The 25,825-nt window shown below is 49.3% G+C and overlaps 1 protein-coding gene and 1 long non-coding RNA gene across 4 annotated transcripts in view; one reads left to right on the forward strand and one right to left on the reverse strand.

The window, feature by feature from the left end:
• The window catches only part of LOC121936596, a 2,902-nt gene extending 2,081 nt beyond the window's left edge, over window positions 1-821 (reverse strand). The window contains exon 1 of the long non-coding RNA XR_006104994.1: window positions 684-821. This is a non-coding gene — a long non-coding RNA (uncharacterized LOC121936596). The remainder of the gene's footprint in view (window positions 1-683) is intronic.
• Window positions 822-1,045: 224 nt separating this feature from the next.
• On the forward strand, window positions 1,046-22,634 carry RABL6 (RAB, member RAS oncogene family like 6). 3 transcript variants are annotated; one of them, XM_042478058.1, is made up of 16 exons: window positions 1,046-1,396; window positions 7,852-7,986; window positions 8,236-8,283; window positions 9,081-9,110; window positions 10,898-10,950; window positions 11,205-11,296; window positions 11,933-12,073; window positions 12,774-12,879; window positions 14,413-14,516; window positions 15,201-15,556; window positions 16,729-16,891; window positions 17,807-18,022; window positions 18,308-18,647; window positions 20,445-20,613; window positions 21,402-21,460; window positions 22,313-22,634. In XM_042478058.1, the coding sequence occupies exons 1-16, from the start codon at window positions 1,261-1,263 to the stop codon at window positions 22,517-22,519; spliced, it is 2,355 nt and encodes a 784-aa protein (XP_042333992.1). In that variant the 5' UTR covers window positions 1,046-1,260; the 3' UTR covers window positions 22,520-22,634. The 3 variants fall into 3 exon arrangements, with proteins under 3 accessions (XP_042333992.1, XP_042333993.1, XP_042333994.1); XM_042478059.1 differs by lacking the exon at window positions 9,081-9,110 and having other exon boundaries at window positions 1,047-1,396; XM_042478060.1 differs by lacking the exons at window positions 1,046-1,396; window positions 7,852-7,986; window positions 8,236-8,283; window positions 9,081-9,110 and adding an exon at window positions 9,119-9,229.
• Window positions 22,635-25,825: the final 3,191 nt, after the last annotated feature.

Genomic DNA, 25,825 nt, shown 5'->3' on the forward strand with positions numbered 1-25,825 from the left:
TAATAATAATAATAATAATAATAATAATAATAATAATAATAATAATAATAATTTGTATCCCGCCCTTTTCCCAGGACTGGGACTCAGAGCGGCTTCACGGCATTAAAAACAGTACAATTAAAAACATAAAAAATTAAATTAAAAATAAAAAAGTAAATTAAAAGGAATTAAATTATTACGATTAAAACGATTAAAAGAATAAAACTTATTTAAAACAAGCTAAAATACTATCAAATAAGAAGAATAACACCCAGAATCCACAAAACCTTAATTCTAGGGCCAACCCTAAATGCGCAAAAACAGACACAAGGCGAGCTTCTGAAGCTCCATTGACAAAGCTGGCACTGTGTATTCTTGGCATTCTTGTCCCTGTTTTGAGGATGATGGGTGCTGTAGTACTTTGACATACGAATATTGCCAGGAAAACGCCATGATGAGGTTTGCCTTCTTCGGGGCCCCATAAGTTGGAAAGGACACGTGTGCATTTTATTTGGCTGAATGAAGGTATCCCTGCTTTGTGGATGATGGGTGTTGTTGTACTTTGATGTACAGCTCTTGCCTTTGGGTCACCTAAGTTGGAAATGACTCGAAGACACACAACAACATTTTTGACAACAAAGAGGTTTCCTGGAACAACAACAAGAGGCAGAGAAGGGTAAAAGACAGACAAACAAAAAACGCACTCTTTGAGAAATGTCCCTCTCCGGCTTCCCTCCGGGCCGCCAACGCGGTGGCGAGCGCGTTTTCCTATTCTCCAGTCTCCACTTGTCTCTCTGGGGCTTCCGTAGCTCTCTCCTCGTCGTAGCTCCTCCTCCTTTTAGTCGCTGGGGGAAAAGGAGGCGGCTCCAAAATGGCGGCGGCCGTGGCGCGCTTTCTCCTCTAGATGTCCTTCTTGAGCTTCCGTAGTCACCTCGTTGGAGCTCCTCCTCCTCTTCCTCTCTTTGATTGCTTGGAGACTGGTCCAAGATGGCGGCGGTTGTGTGGCGCTTTCCTCCTCTAGATGTCCCTCCGGGGCTTCCGTAGTCTATGGTTGTAGCTCCTCCTCCTCCTCCCTTTGGTTGCTTGGAGATCCTCCTGAGGGGAAAAGGGAAGGAGTCCAAGATGGCGGCGGCCGTGGCGGCTGAGGCGGAAGGGAGCGCGGCGCCGGGAGGAAGGAGCGCCGCGGCGGAGGCGGCTGCCGGAGGAGGAGCCTCTCTGCGGGGCGAGTGAGGCAGGCCTTTCCCTCCCGCCTTCCCTCCTTCCCTGCCTTGGTCGTCCAGGATGTTTTCCGCGCTGAAGAAGCTGGTGGGCTCGGAGCAGCCGGGCGCCGCGGGGAGGGAGAGGCCCATCCCGGCGGGGCTCCAGTCCATGAACCAGGCCCTCCAGCGCCGCTTCGCCAAAGGCGTCCAGTACAACAGTGAGTGGGCCCTCGGGGCTCGAGGCTGGGAGGGGATGCTGGGAGCTGTAGTTTGTTGTGGGCCCGGAGCGGAGCGGACTCCAGTTCCCAGAGTCCCACGCTCCTTACCTCTCCCGAAGCAACAGCTCAGGGCTGCTGGGAATCGTAGGGCTTTGTTGGAAGCGCATCTCTCTCTCTTTGACAGAGAAGCCTCCAAATCGCCTGGCAGGACTGCATTTCCCAGAATCCCCCGGCGCTAGTCAGCTCTGCCTTTATTCAAGAGTAGTGTTATCGTTCAGCCTTGTTTCTTTAGCGCTGTAGACTCCAAGGAAACGGGGGAAAGAGAGCGGAAACAGGGAAAGGCAAAAGACTGCCTCCAGAGACCGAAAGGGACCCTGGGGCCAGGCTCGCTTCAGGCGTCTCAACGCTGCTGCTCTCCTTCATTACCAGCCCTGATGGAGCTTTACTTAGAAAGCCCTGCAAATTCACATTCGGCTGCAATGGATAAAGCAAGCCTTCCTATGGCATGCATTCTACGGAAACAACCTAAAATCACGCGCATTGATGCATCCTTAGCGTTCAAACAATGAAACATAGCAGTCGGTACATTGAAGTGGCATTGACTAACATTGGCATGATGCCTGGGAACGCTTCTCTGCTGGGTCCCCCCTTTTCTTTCTTGGCTTGGTTTATGCAGGAGAGCGTTCTCCGCCGCGTAACATTTTGCAACAGGATGGAAAGCCTCCGTTGCGTCAAGAACAAGGAGAGCTTTGTGCCCCTGGCCTCCGCAGCCCTTGGCTTAAGAGCGCCTCCCAAGAGCCCCAAAGACAAGGAGGTCCGTTCATTTGGCCCCGACTTGCGGCAGACCTCTGCCTCCAGAGAGCTTTGGCCACGGTTCCTCACAGCTCTCCGCAGGCTTTAGTCCTGTGGACTCTACAAGGCAGGTTTAAATGCATGATTGTACGCCTTTGGTCCAAAGCACACCAGAAAGAGTCCACTTTGAGGCCACTTTAACTGCCTGGGGATCTTGGGAATCGTAGCTTCCTGTGGCACCAGAGCTCTCTTCCCGCCAACCCACTTTCCTTCTTGAATGCTGTGAGAGATTCATAGAATCGTAGAGTTGGAAGAGACCACAAGGGCCCTGATCCAGTCCAACCCCATTATGCCATGCAGGAAATCACAATCAAAGCATCCCCATTGACAGATGGCCATCCAGCCTCTGTTTGAAGACCTCTAAGGAAGGAGACTCCATTACACTTCGAGGGAGTTTGTTCCACTGTCAAACAGCCCTTACTCTCAGGAAGTTCTTCCTAATGGTGAGCTGGAATCTCTTTTCCTGCAGTTTGCATCCATTGCTCCGGGTCCTAGTCTCTGGAGCAGCAGAAAACAAGTTTGCTCCCTCCTCAATATGACATCCCTTCAAGTATTTAAACAGGGCTTTCATATCACCTCTTAACCTTCTCTTCTCCAGGCTAAACATCCCCAGCTCCCTGAGTCATTCCTCATAGGACTTTATGGTTTCCAGACCCTTCACCATTTTAGTGGCCCTCCTCTGGACACAGGGCTCCAGTTTCTCAATGTCTTTTTTGAATTGTGGTGCCCAGAACTGGACACAATATTATTCCAGGTGGGGCCTGACCAGAGCAGAATAGAGTGGCACTATGACTTCCCTTCATCTAGACACTATACTTCTATTGATGCAGCCTAAAATTGCATTGGCCTTTTTAGCTGCCGCATCACACTGTTGACTCATGTTCAACTTGTGGTCTACTTGGACTCCAAGATCCCTTTCAGACATACTTTCATTCAGCCAGGTGTCCCCCATAATCCTATATCTGTGCATTTCATTTTTCTGCTCTAAGTGCAGTACTTACATTTCTCCGTGTTGAATTTCATTTTGTTAGCTTTGGCCCAGCTTTCTAGTCTATTCAGATCATTTTGAATCTTGATCCTGTCCTCTGGAGTATTAGCTATTCCTCCTATTTTGGTGTCATCTGCAAATTTGATAAGTATGCTCCCAATTCTGTCATCCAAGTCATTGAAAAAGATGTTGAATAGCAGACTGGGCCCAGGACAGAGCCCCACTGGACACCCCACTGGTCACTTCCCTCCAGGATGAAAAGGAGCCATGGCTGACCATCCTTTGACTTCGGCCGGTCAACCAATTACAGATCCATTTAACAGTTACTTTGTCTAGTCCACCTTTTACAAGCTTGTTTGCAAGAATGTCATGGGAAACCTTGTCAAAGGCCTTACTGAAATCAAGATACACTACATCCACGGCATCCCCTTCATCTGCCAAGATAGTCATTTTATCAAAGGAAGAGATCAGATTCGCATGACTCTCTCTTAGGAAACTACTTCTGGGATGAAATGTGTGCTGCTTTCCTGTTTTCATTTCTGAGTTGGAACACTGCAGACTGTTGACTGAAATCAGGGAAGGCAGCCCTGTTTGTTCCTCTCCTTCCTCTGCATTCAAATATATAGCTGTGTTAGTCTGCAGGATCAGTACATAGAGAGATCTGGTGACACCTTTGAGATTCAGTGAAAGGAAGAAGTTGGCAGCCTGAGCTTTGCTAGACTGAAGCCTACTTCCTCAGATGCATTTGGTGGAGTGGAAGCCAGGTACGTACCAGTGGCATGTATGTGTCTGTACCTAGCTTCCACTCCACCAAATGCATCCGAAGAAGTAGACTGGAGTCTAGGAAGGCTCAGGCTGCCAACGTCTTTCTTTCAGTGAGTCTCAAAGGTGCTACAACTCCTCCGCATTGCTTATGCTGGCAAGGACTGATGGGAGTTGAAGCCCAGCATCTGGAAGGCTGCATTTGCAGAGCTTCAATCTGTATAGCTTGAAAGGGGCTGTTGAGGGTGAATGAGTGAGTTACTGCAACAGACATACTCACAGCCTCTGGCCAGGCCTTTTCAGGAGCAAACTCCAGCCATCTGGATAGAGCCCTGAGAGCATTGTTCCAGGTGAGTACCCACTTAATCCTGGGCAGGTCTTACGGTGGAGGTGGCTCCTGGCTCCGAAAAGGGCAGGAGGTTGTTGCTGCAGGAGACCCTTCTCCACTAACGTCTGACATGTCTATTGCTGCCTAAACCTTCAGTTCAGTGAGCCCAAAACTTTGGTCCTCCAGACATTTTGGACTTCAACTCCCAGAAGCCCCAGCTAACTTGACCGACAGTCAAGAACTCTGGGAACTGAAGTTCAAAACGTCAGGAAGACCAAAGTTTGAGAACCACTGCTTTAGATGCTAGTTTCTTTTGGGGTGGAGCAGAGTTTGCGATGGAGGAAAATATCTTTAAAGGCTGGGGCTTAAATGATGTGAAGTATTTCTCCAGCTCTGGAGAAGGAGGTTGGTCAGGAATCGGCTAAGAGCATCCATCTCCTTCGCAACGAAGGCTGCCTTTGCAGAAGTTGCCTCCCTCCTATCGCTTTGCTGCTGCTGCTGCTGCTGCATTTCCCAGTTCCTATGCTTTAGGTTTTGCTGCATTGCCTCCAAGAGTGTGTCTTGCTTGCGGGTCATCTTAACAACACTTGTGTTCCTCCCAGCTGCTATTTTTAACCTCAAGCCCTCCATCTCTACTTTGGCAAGAAGCTTTCCCATCTCCATAGTAACTGTCAGTCCTGTAGCTCAACCAGGTCCAGATGATACGAGTGCGATTGGTGTTTGGTTTTGTTTGGGAATGGGCGGAGTGAGGGAGAGCTGGTCCTTCTGGAGGTGGTCAGTGGGTATCCTGGTGCCCTTCTGTAGAGATGGATATCCAGAATGTACCTGACAAGGGGCAGCCCAGGAAACTGAGCCAGCCTGTTGTTCCTCTTGGGTGACAGGTGAGTGACAGTCAGGCAGTCCTGTGATGGGGGAGGCCCTGAGAACGGTTGCCGGTCTGCGCAGACACTGGCAGGCTAGGTGGGCCCACAGGCTGGCATCTTGACGTTTTGGGACCCTTGCCACACCAGAAGCCCAGCAGCGCTTCTGCGTCGGTGGACTAGACTCTTAATTGCTGCTGATTGTGATCTGCGCATGTCAGATCCCACCCCCCTGCATCTGTCAATTAATCTGTCAAAGCTTTTGGAAGTTGTGGGGCTGAAATGCCAGAGCTTGTCAGTATTTGCAGTTGGCCTCATGTTATCTCCAGCTTCATTGGGAGAGACCCTCAGTGCTCCTCTTTGCTCACAGGGCAACATTTCTTTCGGCTTCCCTTTTGGCTCTTCCCACTCTTGCACACATACTCTGGTTGCAAGCTGACTTTTTCCAGCTTTGGCTCCGTAGGTGAGACTTTTCAGATTCCTCTACTGCATTTTCAAAGGCGCCTTCTTCTGTCCCTGTCATATCTGGAATAAAAAGGTCTGTTTCCTTCACTAGGTAACCAGAGTGGCAGAGTTTTCCATACAATGCTGCCAGAAAGGAGCCCGCACCTTCTTGGCATAAAATCCTTTGCTAGGCCTAAGCAAACGTGGAGACTTTGCCAGGAAGTCTGTCGCCTGGGTGGGGTCCTGATAAACTGTACCAGCATTAAAACAAAAGCAAATATTAACTGAGCCATTAGGGGTTTTATATATATATAACGAGTGTGTATTCCTCTCCTTATGCATCTGTCTTTGCTGACATGCTGTGATAGGAATTAAACCCCACTAAGGCTAGAAGATGGTCCCAGACCAGGGCTTTGATGGACCTTTTAAACCAGTGGCAGTATTTCTTTTGGCAAGAGTATGCCAGAGCCAGGGCAAGGCAGTCTCCTCCAGCATTCTCTCTGCCTTATGGCCGATTCCTGCCTATTAGAAAGCCTTTTGATCAATGTAGCTGAGGCAAGGAGAGGTGGCAGAGGGCAATGACAGTTCCCCTTTGAGTGGTGGGCCTTGGCTCCTTGAATGGAGCATACCTGTTTTGCAAGCATGAGCTCGCAGGTTTCCTAAGGCCAATATGTTCTCTGTAGCCCTAAACTGAGTCTGAACCGTGATGAACTTCTAGGGCAGCAGACACAGAGTTGTCTTGTCGCTCCTGAATATTTCATGGCTCTCGGAGGAATGGAGGTGGCATCAGTTTCCATCAGTGGCTGCAGGGGATGAAGGTGTTCAGGGCCACTTTTTAGTGGTTTTCGTTCCTATCTGGATTCAGCCCACCTGAGATCTGCGAGTCTCTTTTCTGAGCCTTTTCTCTCTCTCCACGGGGTGAGGATTGGGGCAGGCTTGCCTGACAAATCCCTCTTGTAGTATCTATATTCAGCTGTGTCCACTGGCCTCTCTTCTCTTTGGGAAAGCCCAAGGTAGTGAAAATGTTGCCCCTTGTCCCTTAGAGGACACATTCGAAATACACACACACACACACAGAGAGAGAGAGAGAATGAGTGGGTTTTTTCCACTTTAGGATTCTTGTATTATGGCTTAGCCTTGAAGAGAGTGAGCTTTGAGTTGGATGTTCTACATCTTCATTGAAACCATTCAGCTCAAGCAAGTAGCTTTGCAAATTATTGTTCACTTCAGTATTTTCTTTCCCCTGTTAGGGGAATGAGCATAGTAAGACTGCTTACCTGACAGGCTTGTTGTGCCAGGGTGAAATGTTTTGTGAGAGCATTATCTAAAGTAGCATCTGCCTGAAGCTCAGCTTTCTCTGCCGGTCCTACCTCTGTTTCCTTGCATGCAACAGTAGCCTCCTGTTACAAGCAGGAGGAAAGCGATGGGAGCCACACCTGCAAACCGTTTTTGTGGCTTCTGCAGAAATAGCAAAGTAGAATCAGCAAAGACAAACTTGGCCCAGATCTTAAACACACGCACACTGAGTTTTGGTGCAGCCTGACAAAAGCATGTGGGTGCGCACACCTTTGCTAGTCTGTCTGGAAGTACTGTTACATGTCTGCAAAGGCCTCTTGTCTTCTATGTTGCCTCAAGGATGACTTGTTTGGAAGATGAGGCCTAAATAGCCTGAGGCATTAAATACGGTGCTGCAAAGAGGTGGCTGCATGTGCTCCTGCTTTGTTTATCATTTGGCTCCTGTAAATTTGATCTATTGCAGAGATATTAAACCTGGTTTTCTGTATTCTGGAATGGTGGCCGCAGATCCCTTCCCCTGATATAACAAGACAACCTCCTAGAAGCTGAGATTCTCTCCATCGCTTGGAGAACTGTCAGCCTGAAGGAGGTTTTGCTCAGTCTCTGGGCATGAGCAGATTCATCTCTGCTGCCACTTCTGACAGTTGGTTGCACACAAATTACCACTCTGAGGCGACCATGGAGCGTAAAGTGCTGCTTAAAAGCAATTACTCTCTGAATGTCTAGTCAAAGATTAGCTAAACAAAGATGTTTGCTACTAGATTACTTAAGTAGTTGGCTAAAGGCAGAAGGTACACTAACGTTCCCCTTGCTTTCTCCCAGCTCAGTTTTGTCAGCCAAGCAAGGTTGCCAAGCCCAGGGACCTCAGCTTGCAGGCTGCTGCTCCTCATTTCCCTTCTTCCTTCTCCTTTTTCTCCTCCATCAGTGAAAATTGTCATCCGCGGGGACAGGAACACAGGAAAGACCACTCTGTGGCATCGTCTTCAGGGAAAGAAGTTTGTTGAGGAATATATTCCGACTCAGGAGATCCAGGTCACCAGCATCCACTGGAATTATAAAAGTGAGTTGGGTTGGAAGCAGGAGAATGTGTCTGGCTGTCTTCTGCTCCTTCCCTTGTTTGCTGTCATACTTTTATCCTGAGATGATCCCACTTCATTGCCCCTTGCCCCAGCTAAAGATGTGCTGCCTGAGGCACCCACTCTCTGTGCAGAGACAGTCACTTGTGCTCTGCCACTGAGGCCAGGCAGGCCATGGTCAGGGCTCTCAGTCACCTTCCTTAATCATGTGGCCCCTTTTCCTCCTCTTGTAGCCACTGACGATATTGTGAAAGTTGAAGTCTGGGATGTTGTCGACAAAGGTAAGGTTTCCTTTTATTATTTCAATGGCACAGTTGTCCTTTCTCCCACTTTAGAATAGAAGGGGCCCTGTTTGGGAATGGAGGCTCTTCTCTTCTTCTTTTCTTCAGTTGCTAAATGTGCATCAAAGTCAGCTTAGCAAAGTAATTTTCAAACTGTTGGAGTAGTAAAGGATGCTGTGAGCTCCAGAGCTACCCCCCCGGTTCTCCATGAAGGCTGCCTACTGCATCCCTGAATATGTCACTGCTCCATCCTTGTCGCTTTTTATACAATCATAGACTCTTACAGTTAAGGGGCCCCAAAGGTCTATCTAATTCAATCCTGCCATGTGGGAGTATAGAACTAAATCATCCCTGAGAGATGGCCACCCCATGTCTATTTAGAAACTTCATAGGCATACCACCCTCTCTCTCAGGCAGTCCATCCCACAGACAAGACATTCTTTCCCCCCCAGTCCTCCTTTTCTTGAAATGCCCGGGTGTGGGCTCCTCGAGGTGTGTGCCAATAATGCTTAACTTTTTCATGCTCTAAAACTAACCCATTTTAGGCATGTAAGTAAAGTGTAGTTCCAGTTTTAATTCTGCTCAAGTCCCTGTCTCAGAGGCATAGGAACAGAGTGGCTTAACAGAATCCAAAGAGTGCGATGTTTGTGTAGCAGCAAGGGTGCTCAGAAGTATAATTTCTTACAGAAGGGCGTCTCATTCTCTAGCTCTGTTGTTTAATGCTCTTCCATCTCATGTTTGTTGTTTTTTCATTTGTCTTTTTTCTCTTTCTCTCCCTCACAATCCAACATGCTCAGGCCAAAAAGTCAACCTGCGTGACTCCTTGGGTGAGAGAGCAGCTTTAGATGAGATCCCGGTCCTTCCCTAGCAAAGCTTCCTGAGCCTTCGTAGTTTTGAACCTGACCAGGGCCAGGATCCTTGCCTCATCCTTTTCTTTTCCTTCCCTGTGTGTTTTGTGGTAGAGTTTCTACTGGCTTGCTGTGTGCTCCTCTTAGGCTTAGCTTGAAAGCATGGGTTGCAAAGCTACATTGAGTATTTCCAATATTCAAAAGCTCTCCCTTCTGCCCTGGAAGAATATGGGCACATCCACACATCACAGTCCAAAGCCCTGCTTTAGGCTAAACGTAATTGGTTGTTTAAACCACAACAATCCATGTCCTGTCTTCTTCATCTTGGGTGTGTTTCTATCCTGGCCTCCATTTTTTTCCAGCTCCTATTTCAGGAGTAGGCAGCTAGGGAAACCAAACCACGGTTGCAGGTTTGGATATCATGGCAAACCATGAGTTGAAACACTTCAGAGTGCATAAACCAGTAACAAGCCGTGGGGTCTTTTTGTGATTCATGGCTGGTTAACCATTATTTGTTAGCAGAGATTGGCTCCCATGTCACAGGAAGCCAGTTTTCAACAGACCACAATGAGGTTTGCCTGGTGTTCAAACAAGGTCCATGAATGTGAACCTGGGAACTCCCAGAGTATTTTGGCAGCCCTTTCCTTACAGACACACCTGCTCTTTGGCTGTAACTGGACACCCTCCTGATGTTGTACAAATTCCATTAAATTCAAGGAGGTTCCTGTGAATGATGATTGCCGAGCAGCAGTTCTTATAGGATTGCTGCCTTTGCTTTGTTTGGGGTTGGCTTTGTGTGAGTGTGTGTGGGAGGGGAGGGGAGGGGCGCACACCAAGCATGGCTCTTGGCTTGCTGGGAGTTTTAGTCCCCGTAACTTTCTTGTGAAAAAGAAAGCAGGGGAGTGGGAGAGGACATCAGATGCTGGGGCAAAAAAGCCAGTGTTTCCCCAGGCCCAATACAGTTTAAAACAAGTTGGCCTTTCCCCTCCTTCAGTACCTAGAGCTCTCCCCCCCCCCCAACTGTGATGCTCCACCATTTGGGCTTTTTTGGTTAAGTGTCTTGTCTTCATGACCAGGAAGGAAAAGCTTGAACATGACAGGGAATAGAGCAAATGTCAGATGTCAAAAGGCTTCAGAGAGCTGTCAGGTGGCTGTGCTGTGCCCTTGTGTGAAAACATGAATAATAAAAGAAATAAAACTCTGTGACAGGACAATCAAAGTGGCTTACAACACGTTAAAATCCACATTGACAAATGTATATCCCAAATCCCCCCCTTAAAACGGGAGGAAGCTGTCTCCTGTGGTGACATGGGGCCAGAGAGAGGTCTCCCCCATCCCTGCTACTGACAAAGCTGGGACCTTGTCTCTGCCACTGAGCTATGGATCTTTGGATCAATGGAGCTCTGGAGTGTTCCTTGAACCCAGGACTGTTGTCACCAACAACAGGAATTACCAAAGGATCCTCTCGGTAGCTACTGAGCTGTGATTTGCTTAGAGGAGATGTTGCCCTTGATTGCCTCTGGCTGTAAGGAAAGGCAGTTCTTTGGAGTTTTGTTCTTCTTTCTCTCCTCCTGCCAGCATGTGTGACCTCCTTCCCCTTTGAGCTTGCGAGGCAAAAAACATAAGGAGCGTGAGGCATCCTAAATGAGGCTGCAGAAAGAGAGCTGCATGTCCTGGGCTGCCTTTTCTGTTGGTTGTTAGGTTAGTTATGGAAGATGGCAATCTCTCTTTATGTCTTTTTTCCTTCCACCTTTTTCTTTAAACAGGCAAGTGCAAAAAGCGCGGAGAAGGCTTGAAACTAGAGAACGACCCTCAGGAGGTGAGGCTTCTTGGTCTCCGCTTCGTGCTGCAGCTGGAGGAGACAGCAGTCACAATTGTCTGAACACACACGTTTTACACTGTGGAGTGTTTCCTTTGCCTAGTGAACCCAGGGAGATGGTGACAATACTTCAGAGGCTTCTTTGGAGGAAGGGGATGGGAGGCTAGCATAAGCATTCGCCATCTTAGCAGAGGGAAGCTGTTGCCACAGTTCTGAGCCAAACTTAGGTTCTGCTCTTTTCTTCCTCTCAACAGGCAGAAGCAGAGATGGCTCTTGATGCTGAGTTCCTGGATGTTTACAAAAACTGCAATGGCGTTGTGATGATGTTTGATATTACCAAACAGTGGTAGGAGGAACCTCCCTCTCTCCCTCACCCTTGCACCTCTCTTGCACCTTGCTTCAGATCTTGAGCTTTGCCCTGAAAATAGGGTCTCTTCCACCAGGAAGAGTCACTTCTTCCCTTCTTGGGAACTTGCATTGGCTTGTTTGGTACATAGGTTCCCAAGAACAACCAGGGAAGTTCCCTAAGCATTTTGGTGTCATGTGGGAAGGGGGGGAATGGTGTTGTTCTCTCAGTGTTGGGATTGCAACTGGCCCTAGCCAGTGATGAAGAATCCGAGAAGTTGCAGCTCAACAAGCTCTGGAGGGCCACATGATTCCCACGGTGTAACACATGGCTATGCCTCCCTTCTGTGCCAGGAAATCCAGATTTTTTTTAACAAGGTGTGCTACTCTCACTGGAAGTCATACCTAGTGTGAACCTTCCCACCTGTGTTTGTGTGCCTCGCTTTAAAAATCCTGTATTAAATGCAATGCTTGGCATGCTGGACAGGGGATTCTTGGTGCTGTAGTGCAAACAAAAAACTTTTTGAAGCTGTGAATGGACATTAGGCACCTTCCGTTCCTCCTGGGGGACAGCTATTGTTTGAAGGGCCTGTAAATTGGTTGTAAGAGTTAACCCCTGGCTTTTTGTTCCCTCCAGGACTTTTAACTACATCCTGAGAGAACTTCCCAAAGTGCCGACCCACGTTCCAGTCTGCGTGCTTGGGAACTACCGGGACATGGGCGAGCACCGGGTGATCTTGCCGGACGATGTGCGGGAATTCATTGACAACCTGAACAGGCAAGAAGGAAGGCCTGAGAGGGATGGGGGGGGGTTTGGCTCTCCTTTCTCCTTCAAGCTCCTTCGCCTTCTAGCCTTCTAGCTGGGCCAAAGCTTGCAAACAGTGCACTAACAAGTAACAAAATTACCTTTAACAAATTGCAGTTGTTGTTGTTGTTGTTGTTGTAAAAGAACCAATAAACTTTGAAACAAAGTTATTGGTGTGACAAAGAATTCCAGTCGCTTTAATAAAGGGCAATTCTTTTTGTAAAAAAAGAGGCATGTTAGCTAGAGTTTTTCATCTTTTGTCATTTCTAAATGGCAAACATTGACCTTTTCAATGTTGTAATGAGTGAGGGTGAATTAACTCTTTGAAGGCTTTCCTGAGTAAGTATCCAACCTCTGGGCTAGATTTCAGCCACCAGAAGGGAAGGATAGCCTGACATTGGGAAGTTTTTACCCGTCTCCTTTCCATCCCATTCAGCAGCTGCTGCCTGCCAACTTCTCCAGCAAAGGGGTGGTGATGGGGAGGCATGTATTAATTTTCCCTTCAGAAGAGCTGAGAGTGGCACAAACCCGCCCCTTGCTTGGTGGCAGCGTTGGCCGTGATTGCAGACTTGGGAGCCGCAATGAGCAGACTCACAGATCAGCAAGTGCCTCTCCCTTGTCTGCTTTACTGAGGTGCCTTTCCTTTCCTTCCCTTCTTTCGGATGCTGGACAGGCCTCCTGGCTCTTCATATTTTCGCTATGCTGAGTCTTCCATGAAGAACAGCTTTGGCCTCAAGTACCTGCACAAATTCTTCAACATCCCCTTCTTGCAGTTGCAGGTAAGACTGGCTCCCTCTACTTGCAGAGAGCCAGGGGGAGATTGCAGATGCAGTGGGTGGGTGGGGGGCTTATGCCAGAAGATGATATATTCCTAGCACGAGAGTGCCTCTTGTTTGCAAATGTCACAGTGGCAAATTGGTAGGTCATTTTTCTGTTGAGAGCACAGCAGAGCAGCTGGGCTGCAGCTATAAAAAGCTGCTGTCCTGCTTCCTCCTGGCCTGATGTGCAGAAGGACGGGTGCAAGGATGGGCAGGAACAATGAGGCCTCTTTGGCTCAGCTGGGCAGAGGCCTGGGGCAGCTTTTCCTCCACCAGATCAGGAGGGTGATATCCGGCTGCTCTGTGCTGCTCATGGCATGTGACTGTCAGAGGGACAAACTCTGGGAACAGCAATGAGTTTGGGCTGGAGATGGGTTGGAGATTTGGGGGGGATTGGAAGAACGTTCCCGAGGGGCTGCAGAGGGAACTGTGATAGTGTAAATTGGCATTCTCAGCACCCTTCAGGTTTCTTGGTGAGAAGGCCTGGTGGGTAAACTAGTCCAATATGGTCTGGCTTCTGCAATGTGGCTGGGCCTTCCCTGCCACTTTCTCAGGTGTCTCAAAGTAGTACAAGAGATAGATCATTTGTTTTTTAAATTCTACCCAAGAATAGAGCAGCCCTGGTTGTATTCAAGGCGGAGTGGTGCAGCAGTTCAAGTCTGAATCTGGCCATGGGAACCCACTCAGTGATCTGGGGCAAGTCACACACTCTCAGTCACACATTGGGCAGCAGCTGGGTCACAGACCTGCTCATATTGAGTAGCTCCATTAGCCACACCTTGGTACTTTCTGGTCAGTCTGAGAAGGTTTTTCTGCTTTCCCTCCTCAGAGCAGAATAGGCCGTCTCTAGCTGAGCGTCGAGTTTCAGCTTTCCCTGTTACTTACTTATTTAGATTATTTCCATGCTGCCCTTTTGCCAGAGAGAAATCCTCAGGGGCAGTCTTGGGTAACGCTATCAGCCAGCGCAATTCCTGATAAAAAGGTTGCAAAATCTAGGTCTTCCTGGTAGCAGAATTTGTCTGGGTGGATTCCAGACTACAAAACTAGTGGCCAGGCCCTTCCCTTGCTATGAGACTCAGAAGATGCTCTTGGGAACTTGGCCTGTATAGGCAAACCCTTTACAATATTAATGTAATTCATTTGGTTTGGATCCAGTTTTGGTTGAATGCCATTGCCATTTTCTCCCCACTCCGTCCCCCTCTTTTTTTGCTGAGATTCCTGACACATGTCCACAGACAGAGATGCCCCTTGCCAAAATTCATTGGTGGAAGCTGCCTCTTCCTCCTCTCCCCCTTCTGTTTTCCTATGCTCCCTTCCTATGGCTCAGGGCTGCTGTTTAATTCATGCTGCTCTCTGCCTCAGCTGCCGATACCCACCCAGGACTGACACCAGATCTGCCTATATCCAGCCAGCCAGTTTCCCTTGCAAGGGATCTATTACACCTTGATCCTTTCTGATCTCACCTGCCCTCTCTCCTCTTTCCCCCTCCCATAGCGAGAAACGTTGCTGCGTCAGCTGGAGACCAACCAGCTTGACATCGACGCCACCCTGGAGGAGCTCTCAGTCCAGCAAGAGACCGAAGACCAGAACTACGAAATGTACGTTTGACAAAGCCCCTCCCCAGAAAGCCACTTGTGGGGGCTGGCTGCAACTGTGGGGCTCCTTGCCACCCCATCTCCCTCTTGGATTATCATCTTGGCCTCAAATATCAAGAATGGAAGAAAAGCCTTGAAGCTGGAATGGGCCAAACAAAGCCTGCCCCACCCGTTCTTTCTCATTCTCCGTCTACCAGCCTTTGCTTTCCTGCAGCGGCCAGCCAAATGACCCTGTAGAATATCTCTTAGGATTAGCTGCCATTGGTATTTTTTTCTTCCAAGTGTTTCAAGATTGTTCTCTCTGCATTGGGCCCACTGGGCTGTGAGCTGGGTTTGTGGGAGAGGCCACATACCTAAGTCATCAGCTGCCTTGGCAGAACAGGGTCCTGTTAGTGGGGGCCTTTTTCCCACTTATTGCCTGCTTTAAAAAAAAACAAAAACTTGGGACAGAACATCATTTATTGAGTGGCAGCATGTTTTCTGGGTGTTTGGATCTGGCGTGGGCTTTGCCAGCAGCGTTCTCTCTGAGTGCCCCCTTGTGGCACTCAAGGCTATCCGCATGAATGTAGTCCCTAAGCTCACCAGGCTCAAGCTGTTTGTTTTGTTAGTTGCTTGGTTTTTGCAGGAATGGAGGGCTAGTCTAATGTTTTCATCTCTCTTCTTCTCATGCCACCCTCCATATCACAGCTTCCTTGAAATGATGGAGGCCCGAAGCCGCGGGCACACCTCTCCTCTCGCAGCCAACGGGCAGAGTCCATCCTCAGGCTCTCAGTCTCCGGTGGTCCCTCCGGGCAATGCCTCTGGAAGCTCCAGCCCCAGCACCCCCCAGCCTCCGTTCCCCTTGTCCCAGCACAGCCCAGCCAACCCAGTTGCCCCCCCAGAACCCCTTGCGCCTCAGACACTCATCCTGCCGCCAGAGAGCCAGCCGCCCCCCATGGCCAGCCCTTCCGTGGCAGCAGCCGCTGCACCGCCTCCAAAACGCAGCATCATCTCACGGCTCTTTGGGATGGCATCTACTCCAGAGGTGCCCCCGCCACCTCCAGGTAAGCAGGTTTACTGGTTTCTCTTATCTTCCCTTTTGCATTCTGTTTGGCCAGATCATACCATTTTAAAACTAATTTTAATTGGATTTTTAAAATTATAATTACAAAGGAAAGGAGGATAAAATAAGGAGGGAATCCATAGGTTACGAATATGGGCTAGGCGTATGCATTACTACACACTGGCCATATTTCTCAAAAATACCTTTTCTTGAAGTTGCTATTTATAAAGTTCAAATTCATGCTTAGTAGAAGCTGTCCTTCCTTCTGCCCACTGGATGATAGGCGGCGAATGTAGTTTTCCATAAGTCTTCTTCTTACATACTTTTTAGAAATTATTTTGTGGTAGTAAATGTGGGAGTATCCTGTCTTAAACGTTTAAGACAAGATGCTCTGAGATTTACTGCCACAGAATCATTTCTTGGATTGAAAAGTGAAAATGAAATGACCAAGCCAGGGAACATGGAGGGCTGTGATGCAGGAGATCTATTCAGAGCTGCCATGTCACACTCTGCACATGTGCAGAAAAGATGCTTGAAAGCAAGTAGCATCTCCAGACCCACATGGGACTCCTGCGTTGTCACCATGATGTGTACAGAATTATCACACCTTGAATGTTTCATGCTAAACTCGGGCTGAACTCAGGATATGGTCTTGGGCACAGGCAGCATCTCTCCTGGGTTTGTGTCCAGCAGCTCCTCAGCCTGGATGGGTGGGTGAGTGCCAGCCAGGTGGGTGCCAAGGTGAATGGGGACTAGACTCAGCTGGCTTGGCTTCTACCCTTGTTTGTAGAGATCTTTCTCCTGTTTGAAACTGTCTCACGGTTTGTAGCAAGGGGTAAGAGGAGGAGAGAGACTGCTAAAGCTCAGGTCATGGTGTGCAGGGTGTCTGGATTTTCTCTTCCTGCCCTCAGGTTGTGGGGTTATTTCTAGTCTAGGTAAGAGATTACACCAGGGTGGAAGTCTGTTTTGCAGCGAACGGCAGGAATTCTCTTTAGTCCTATTCCTTCTAAACCAGGTTTCTATCTCTGGTGCCATTTGTAGAGAGACTAGGCTGCTTTGGGTCTCTCTCTGTTTTGGACCTGAGGTGTGAATAGAGAGGAACTCTCTCTCCTGTCCAGAGAAGGTCAGTTTGGTGTTGCGTGGGACTAAGGGGCCTCTTTCTCACCACTGCAGATCCTGCCCTCGGTGCTCCTGCTGCTGGTGTCCCTCTGAAAGTGCAGAGCGTGGAGGACTTTGTTCCTGAAGAGAGCCTGGACCGCAGCTTCCTGGAGGACCCTGCCCCACAGAGAGACAAGGGGAGGCTCATGGCAAAGGCCCCTCACGGCGATAGCGACAGGTGAAGAGAGGAGATCCAGGCGAGCAACCAGTCCTTGGAGCCACTGTTTGTGTTGACCCAAGTGGAAGCACTTTCTGGGCGTTCTCGCCTGTGTTCCTTTGCTCTGTCCTATGGAATTCTGGGATCTGTGGTTTGTGGTGTGTGTGTGTTAGAATTCTCTGCTGTAGTCCACTCTCTTGAAATGCAGTTCCCACAATGCTATGAGTGCCTACATAATCGGTCCTTCTTTTTCCAGGTTCCCCTGGTACCTTCTAAGTATTTCACTGAACTATAAATCCCAGGATTCTCTTGGGATGGTTCCTGGGCAGTTAAAATAGGATGAATGATATTTCTGATAGTTATATCTCTGAAATAGACCTTGTGTTCTTTCGTGGAACGAAGGGAGCTGCCTCAGATTGAGTGAGGCTGTTAGTCTCCATTTCGCCCAGTATTGTCTGGCAGCACATAATCATTTTGTGCAGAGTAGAGTATGGTTCCCCAGTCTGAACACTGAACACTTCGGAGAGCTCAGAGGGAGGAATTACTTTTTTACTACAGCTCCTTGAACTCTCGGTCACTTGGAGGGAGTGTTGTCCAAAAAAGTAAATTCTCCAGTATCTGGTTCGTCTTTGAATCCATCATTTCATGTTCTAATCTCTGGAGCAGCAGAAAACAGGCTGGCTCCATCTTCTATGTGACATCCCTTCAGGGATCTAAAGATGACTCTCTCATATCATCTCTCAGGCTTCTCTTCTCCAAGCTAAATATCCGTATCTCCATCCCTTCTTCCTCACAAGCCTTTGTGGTTTCCAGAACTTGGATGGCCTTAGTCTCTCTTTTCTGGAGACCTTCCAGTATCTTGCTATCCCCACATCACACACCCCTTTCACACACACTCCCTGCAAATCCCTGAGGACTGTTGGCACTTTCTTCCAGTGACCGGGATGCTCCTGGAGGGAACCCACTTGTGGCAGGCTTCCAGGATGACCTGGACCTAGATGACCGCCTCTCCGGCAGACCCTCTTCCGCCCCAGAACTGGTCCCAAGCAAAAACATCACCCTATCGAGTGAGGAGGAAGAGGAGGAGGAAGAGCAGTCCAAATTCACCGTGGCTGTGGATGAAGACGTTGGTCACGAGGAAGAGATGAAACGGTACGGAGGCCATTTGAAAGTGCTGTGGGCAATGCACATGGACAGCAGTCCTCAGCCTTTGGCCCTTCAGGTGTTTCAGGCTTTGATTCACAGATGGGCCCAAACAGCATGGCTGGTGGCCTAGGATTCTGGGAGTTGGAGTGCAAAACAACTGGACCACCAAATGTTGAGAAACTAGTATTTTATGGGGCTGAGTTGTATTGCGAGACAGGCAGCTGGTAGCCTGCTCCCTGTTTTAGGGGCCTTTTTGAATTGAAGTTATCTTTTTCTTCCCCTGCATTTTAGATCTTCCAAAAAGTCCTCAAAGCCCCCAGAGCCAGCAGCCTCTACCAAAGCATCTGACCCGAAGGCTCCCTTCTCCACGGCCCAGCTGGGGTTTGAGCAAAATAGCGGCAGCGCCTTCTCCACAGCCGTTCTGCGTCCAGAGGTTGCCCCTGCAGCAGCGTCACTCCAGCCTTTCAAAGCCCCTTCCCACAGCAAGGTCTCTGCTTCCAAACAGAAGGGGGACAGAGTCGAGGAGTCAGAGAGCGACCCTGAGGGGCCCATTGCCACGCAGATGCTCTCCTTCGTAATGGACGATCCGGACTTTGAAAGCGAAGAGTCAGACAGCCAGAAGAAGAGAGGGGTAAGGCTGCCCCATCACCATCCAGGCAGGTCTGCTCTGGGTGGGTGTCCATAGCAGTTGTCCCCCACAGTTCATCTCCTTCTGAAAGATCAGTTTGGGACTCAGGAGACCCAGTGAGAAATATAGGAAGGTGGAGGAGGGGTGCACGTGGGGCCTGATCTTTTCTCTGTCCAGCAGGCACTGGGATGCCCATCTGCATGGGGCAGGTGTCTCGTTTTTAGGTGTAGCCATTCCCCTTGATACTGGAGGGACTTGAGGTCCCCAGGAAGAAGTCTGAACTGTGCTTTGGGAGATTACAGGTGTTCTTACCTGTGAAGGGGGTTCTGGAAGGAGAGCAGAGCCTGGGAAATTAACACCACATTTGTTTGTTTTTTATTGTCCCAATTTGGGCATAATATAAGTTCAAACAAAATGTAGCTAAGACAATACATAATACAAAACTATTAAACAACCAGTTAAAGTATTCATTTAAAGTAGTTAAAAATACATTGAAAGCATAGAAAATACAGCACAAGCCATTAAAAATCCTTTTGCCCCAAACCTTTAAAAGCCCGAGGGCCTGTTTAAATAGAAAGGGGAAAGAGGGAAGGCTAAACAGGCGAATGCCATGGCCTGGGATCTGTCCCCCAAAAGGCTCTGTTTTCCTAAATCCTCCCCAGACAATCTGAGAGGATGGTGGGGAGGAAGAAAGAAAACCAAGACTCAGGCAGGCTCAGATGAGGAGAGACAGCCTTTCTGAGAGTCTGGGCCCAAGCTGTACAGGGCTTTATATATCATCGGCACTTTGAATTGTGTCTGGAAAGGGACTGGTAGGCAGTGAGGCTCGGCAGGGATGACTCTGTGCTCTGCATTTGCCCGCTTTGTGCCAAGCAGCGTGAGCAGCAACCATCCCATCCTGCTTTTGCCTGTGCCTGCTGGCTCACGTGGCAGAGCAGCTGGTGATATTCTCTCTCTCTCTCTCTCTGGCCACGATTCTGTTGCTGCCGAAAGACAGGAGATCAGCAGGAGTTGCTGGCAAGCGCTGCATTGCAGAGGGGCAGCTAGCTGCCCCTTGGCACAAAGAGTGAGAGAGAGTCTTCTCTGGTAGTGCAGAATGTTACTTTGAGCCAGGTTGCAGAGCCTTGGGGCTTTTCATTCAGAGTGGAAGCAGGAAGAGGGAATGGGGGGAGCATTATGCGGTGGCTGTGGAAAGTGGGTCACAGCGGGAGGGATTGCCCCGCTTGCCACATTTCAGCCAATTTCTCGACATCTCGCCTTTCCAGGGAGCAAGGCAGGCAGGTTACTGTCCTCCTTCATCCCTGGAGGGCTTAACAGGCTTCCCTCTGATGGCTGCACAGTGGCAGTTCTTGCCACATCCTGCAACCAATAGGCAGAGGGAGATGCTGACGGATGGCAGTGCACACTTGCTTTGCTCTCTTGAATGGTGGTTGGTTTATTGGTTGCACTGTATTTTGAAAGCACTGAGGCACTGAAAGGGCTTTGGCTAGCAGGCAAAGTGGCAGATGTGCCCACTCAAAGTGACCTCTTTGCAAGAGTCCTAATCTTAGGGAAAAGGTTGGCTATAAATGGACATTAATGATCAGCCGCAAGTTCCACTCTGTCAGCCTCAGAGGCAGGCCTCCTCTCTAAACAGATCTAGTCAAAGAGAGGCTCTGGTGGGTTGCAGTGGGTCGGGAGTTGGGGGAATGAGTTGGTGCACAGCACCAACAAGGAATAGCAGTGTGCCACCATATGGGATCATGGAGGATGCAGTTGTTTTTGACTGATGCTGGATGATGTTCATTTCATGCTCCATAGGAGGAATTTCCAGTAAGAGAGGATCTCTCGGACATCTCTGACGAAGAAACCCCTCCAAAGCCCCCACAGCCAGCCAAGCCCATAATCCACAGTTTCAAGATGAAGAACGACTCCGATCTCTTTGGTTTGGGCCTCGGCGAGCCTGGTCCCAAAGAGAGCAGCGAGGAAGGTGAATTGGGTGCTGGGGGAGCGAGGGCTCTGTGACACTCTTCTCATGGGAAAGTCTCTTGACCAGGTTTCTCCTGCCAAAGAAACTGGACCCAAATGGATGTTCAGTCTGCAGGATAACAGCTTTATAGTTAACACAGGGCTCTTCTTCTCAGTTGCACAGCACACAGGGGAGCCTTTGGACCTTTAGTTGCCCACAGGCTCCCCTGATGCCAGGCAACACTGGCTCTTTCCTTTCCCTGGATTGTTGCTTGCAATTCAGTCAGCCAAAGCTGCCGCAGAGGCATTGCCTTACACCCTGCTAGACCTGTTGGCCTCCTTTTGCAACCCCCCCCCTCTAGTTTTATGTTTTTCATCCGGCAATAAAGAAATCCAACTGTTAAGATAATAGGTTTCGACAGCCGTCAGTTCTTTTTGCAAGAACGGTCATTCCTCTGTGGCAACAACAGAGTATATTAAAGCGCTTTTGAATTAGGAAGGTGGGCACCCGGCACTCTAGCTGGACAAAAAGAAGCTTTTAGGACTGAGGTTTGTTTAAATTGGGGATTTTAAGATGGGACGATGCTGTTTTAAGTACACCCTTTTAATGTTCTGTGTGTTTGGAACTACGTTGTACTCCCTTTAATTTATAAGCCGCCTTGAATCCCAGCTTGGGTTAAAAGGTAGTCTATAAATAAAGGTGATGGTGATGATGTCGGAGATTAACACTGTGGCTGTACATACTGTCCTGTGATTATATCAGCTGTCTCAGCTGTTTTCTCATTCCTTTCCCACCTTGCCTGGTTACAGATAAAGAGAAGCAATCTTCCAAAGAGAAGAAGAAGAAAAAGAAGCGGAGCAACAAAGAGGTACGCCACACCCATGTGTGCATGTGTGCATGCGTGAGGAAGGTCCACAGTCGCTCGTAGCTGGTGCTTCCAAAACGGTGTGTTTAAGAAAGGAAAACAGGGATCAGGTCAGGGAGAGCAGGATTTTGGCTTAAAAGACTCCCCTCAAACCATCAAGAGGAGCAGGCAAGAGGCAGTTCCTCAAAGCCCAGGGGGACACAAGGAGGGTCTTCACTTCTTTAGAGTATGCAGCAACATAGAGCAACAATTTCACACATGGACAATCTGGAGTTTGGGGCAACTGCTGAAAAGGCCCTGCCCCTTATAGCATCCCCCCAGCCTTCTGTCTTTAAAGCAGGAGTGTGGGGAGCCCCAGTAGATTTAATTATTCTGAGAGGCACTGGGAAGCCCCCTCTCCCACACAAAATATCAGCCTCAGTCCTTGTCTTGCTTTTCTGGGGCATACAGACCTCCCCGAAGCCTCCTCCTTCTCTCTCGAGCTACGTCTCCTTAATCTTCAAATCCAAGCTATCAGTAAGTGTAATTATTCCTGATTAGTTTGCCTTTTGCCTGACATGTACCAGCTGTAATTGGCACTTTGTCTGGCACATGGTCTGGCAGAGGCTGGGAGCTGCCCAGTGCCAGCCAAGTTGCAAAAAACGTTCATGACCTCTTCCTGCCTCCAAACCCTTCCTTCTCCTCACCCCAAAAATGCTTCCATTGACAAACATTATTTAGCATCTAGACTTCTCTGCCCCTTTTCCTTTATCCAAGTCCACATGCTCCAATGGGTTTCATACTGTTTTTAAGAAACAAGAATTTTTCTTTCTCTCTCCTCCCCACCCTCCCCCCCAAAAAAAAACCTTGGTGCAGGAGGAAGAGAAAGCGGCGGTCAAGAAGAAGAGCAAGCCGAAGAAGGTGAAAGAGAAGGAGGAAAGCAAAGAGGAGAAGGAGAAGAAGAAGAGGAAGAAGCGGGGCAAAGAGAAGAACAGTGGCATTGACGAACTGGAGGCGTTCCTGGGGGGTGGTGGGGCCGGACCCAGCAAGCAGCGCGGAGGAGGAGACTATGAGGAACTGTAGCCCCTCTGGACAAAAAGACCCTCAGCATATCTCACACACCAGGATGATGGCCGATTGTGACTGAGCCAGAGTAATATGGAAGGGGGGGGGGATGAAGCTGCTGTGGGGTTTTCCCCCCGCTTTTTTTCCCCCCCATGGGACCGCCTTCCTCCCCCCCCCCCCACCAGCAGCAAGACTTAATTTTCTTCCTCTGGAGGAAGAGGAGGAGGCGCAAAGGTGGTGAAGATGAGGCAGCCACTTCCTGGGGCAACCTGAGTGGCATCTCCTCCTCTGGCTGCTTGGAGGCTCAGGCTCCTGGCCTTGCCTCTTCCTTGTCAAGGAGGGGGGAGCAGGCACTGAAACCCCCCAAAATGTGGAATCATGTGCCCCCATTCCCAGAGCCACAGAGAAGGGCTGATGGTGGAGCTGCTTTGGCTCTTCATGTCCCAGAGATCATCCCCCCTCTGAATTATGGATCCTCACTATTTTTGTACCCGAGAAGCGGTTATGGAGACAATATGGATACGGTTATGGAGACCATATGGATATGGGTGGCCTTGCCTGCTGCTCTTTGCTTGAGCTTTGTGTGTTGGGGTGAGAGTTTTCTTGATGACTGGAAGGATGGAGATACTTCCATTGTGCTGCAACTGGGAAGGGGTTCCCAAGGTGGACCCTCTGCTGGTGTTGAGTCTCTCGGGGGTCTCTGGCACTGCTTGCTGGCTGCTGTGCAGTTTGGGGAGAGGAGTTCCTACTTCCAAAACCTCCCCTTTGCCAGGAGTGTCAGCTTTTGCCCATTCTGAGCCACCAGCAAAGGACCTCTCGGGGACTTCCCTTTGGGTCGGGGGAGTTGCAGGGATGTAGTGTTTAGGATGGATGGTGGTGGCGTTCCTTTTTTGTTGGGATGTAATTGGAATGTTTCTTTAAGAGGACTCTTCCTCCCCCAGCAACAGTTTATGAGGAGGAGGAGGAGGAGGTGAGAGCTCTCTTTTCCTCTCTTCCCAAATAATTCCTGGTTGTGTGTGAGCCTGGCAAGTAGGCACCCTGTTCTTTTGCCATGTGAATCTTTGGGGGGTTGGGTCTTTTTTTTTTAAAGGGGGAAGCCTTTTTAAGCCCCCCTTCCCCCCCCCCCCCCAAATTGCTGCATGTTTGGACTGTGCAGATCCTAGCCAGCTCTGGATACAGGGTGAGCTGTCCCACTGTTCTCCCCCATAGTGTCTGTTCCCTCACCAGCCCTTCCTTTGCGTATGTGTTTGCATTGTGGTGTCTGACATCCCCCCAGTTACGCTCATACACACACACACCAGTATACCTTGCCTCAAGGAAACCTCTCTGCTCCTGTGCTGCTGCCGCTGCTGCTGTCTGGATTGGATTTGGGCTATCCTACCCTTTCTCCAGCCAGCCACCCATGGGAGTGAGGTCTGAGTGGGGCTCTCCCTTTGGAGTCCAGACCTCTCTCCAAAGTGGCCTCCGTGGAGAGGAAACGGCTCCTTCGCTGCCTGTCCCTCTGTCCCCCTTTGAGAAACCCCCTGTTAGCAGACCCAGCTGCCTGCAGCGTAGTAATGTTAACTGCATGAACAGATCGTCCTCCTCATCTCAGGTATTCTTTCCATCTGCCCGTCCTGTCTCTTGTTTGGTCCAGTTCTCATTTGGGGTTGGGGACATTAAATTGTCAAACAAGCCCTTGCAAGAGGAGAAGCATCCCAGGAAGACCAACCTCTGTCCCCTGACATCCAGTCACTCCTGTGGGCCTTTCCCCCACAACTGCAGCTGAGCCTGACCCAAATTCCATGCAAACAGTTGTGTTCTCTTTCTCTTTCCCTTCTTTTATTTTTTGTGGGGGAAAGGGGAATTCAGGCTGGGGGAACAACCCAAACAGTGTGCTCCTCCATTCCAACTTATAAAGCTCTTGGTTGTAAGGCTCTTGGTACATTGTGCTTTCATTAACGGATCAGGGGCTGAGGGAGAATTTGGGTCTGGGGGCACAATTCTTCCCTGACTAATCAGAGGTTCCCCTGGCGCTTGGACTTTGGAAGCTACCCAGATTCTTAGTCAGAGTAGTAGTCCATCCAAGCAGTACTGACCATAAACATTATTGCATCTTACCAGGCAGGAACCAATTCCCAGCTGTGCCTGGAGATGAGCTGCTGCAGATTGAACCCAGGACCCTCAGCGCAGGAATGCAGGGAGCCACTCTTCTCGCAGGGTGCCCAGCTCAGCTCAGGAGTTTGAACTTGAGACCTTTAACGCAGAAGCATCCAAAGCCACCCTGAAGGCAAGTCAGAATCTTAGTCAGTTCAGCCCAGTGTTGCCAACTCTCATAGTAGCAAGGGACGTAACTCTCCCTCCTGTATTGCCAAGTGACATGCCAGCTGGTTGTGCACTTGGTCGTCCTGCTGCCTGTGGTAGTGAGACCGCATACTCACCCCAGTGTTGCCCGTTCTCCATTTAACAAAAAACGTGCCACTAGTGAGCTGGCAGGATAAGGAAATTCATTGCATCTGTCAGTGCCCAAGGGCCTCTGAACTGTGTTGGGCAGCTGCCCAGTTTGTACTCCAAGTGCTGAGGTGGCAGAAGGGCACTAGGGAGGGTGGGCTGGTCATCTGGCATCTGGTGGAGGAAAAAGATGGTCCAGGAGCTGGGTGCGAGGGCATAGGGCTGACCTCTGGTCCTGAATAAAGAATCTGGAAAAGGGCAGGGGTGGCAAAACGGATGTTCTCCCTCACCTTTTTGTGTTGTCTCTGCAGAACAGCAAAGCCAACTGATTAGTAATGTTGCTGAATCCAAACTAAACTCTGGCAAGTAGTGAATAGCTCAGGGTTTGGATCCACTCTGCTGAGCCACTGAAACCCCTTGTGTGACCTCAGGCAAGTCATGCTCTCTCAGCCTCAGGAGAAGGCAGAGATAGCAGTCGTGAACGCTTTGTCAGGAAAACTATGATAGAGTTGCCATATTTTTAGAGCCAGCTTTGTACAGTGGTTTGAGTGTTGCACTAGCCTCAGAAACCCACTGGTTGAGCTTGAGCATGTCTCACTCAGCCTCAGAGGAAGGTAATTGTGGCAAACGTCTGGAGGAGTTGTGCCCAAAAAATACTAAGATAAGGTTGGCACAAGTCCACTTGAAGGTACTGTACACAAGAGAGCCAGCATGACGTTGAGGTTTGACTGTCAGGCTAGCATTTCTGGAAGACCAGGATTTGAATCGCCTTTCAGCCATGGAAACCTGCCTTCGATGAGTCGCACTTCAGATTTTGAAGTAAGCAATGATAGACCTCTGAGTACTAAACCTTACCAGCAAAACCCTAGGGGTGCCTTGAAGGCTCCTAACAGC

The sequence above is a fragment of the Sceloporus undulatus genome, chromosome 7 (assembly GCF_019175285.1).
Source record: "Sceloporus undulatus isolate JIND9_A2432 ecotype Alabama chromosome 7, SceUnd_v1.1, whole genome shotgun sequence".
NCBI lineage: Eukaryota > Metazoa > Chordata > Lepidosauria > Squamata > Phrynosomatidae > Sceloporus > Sceloporus undulatus.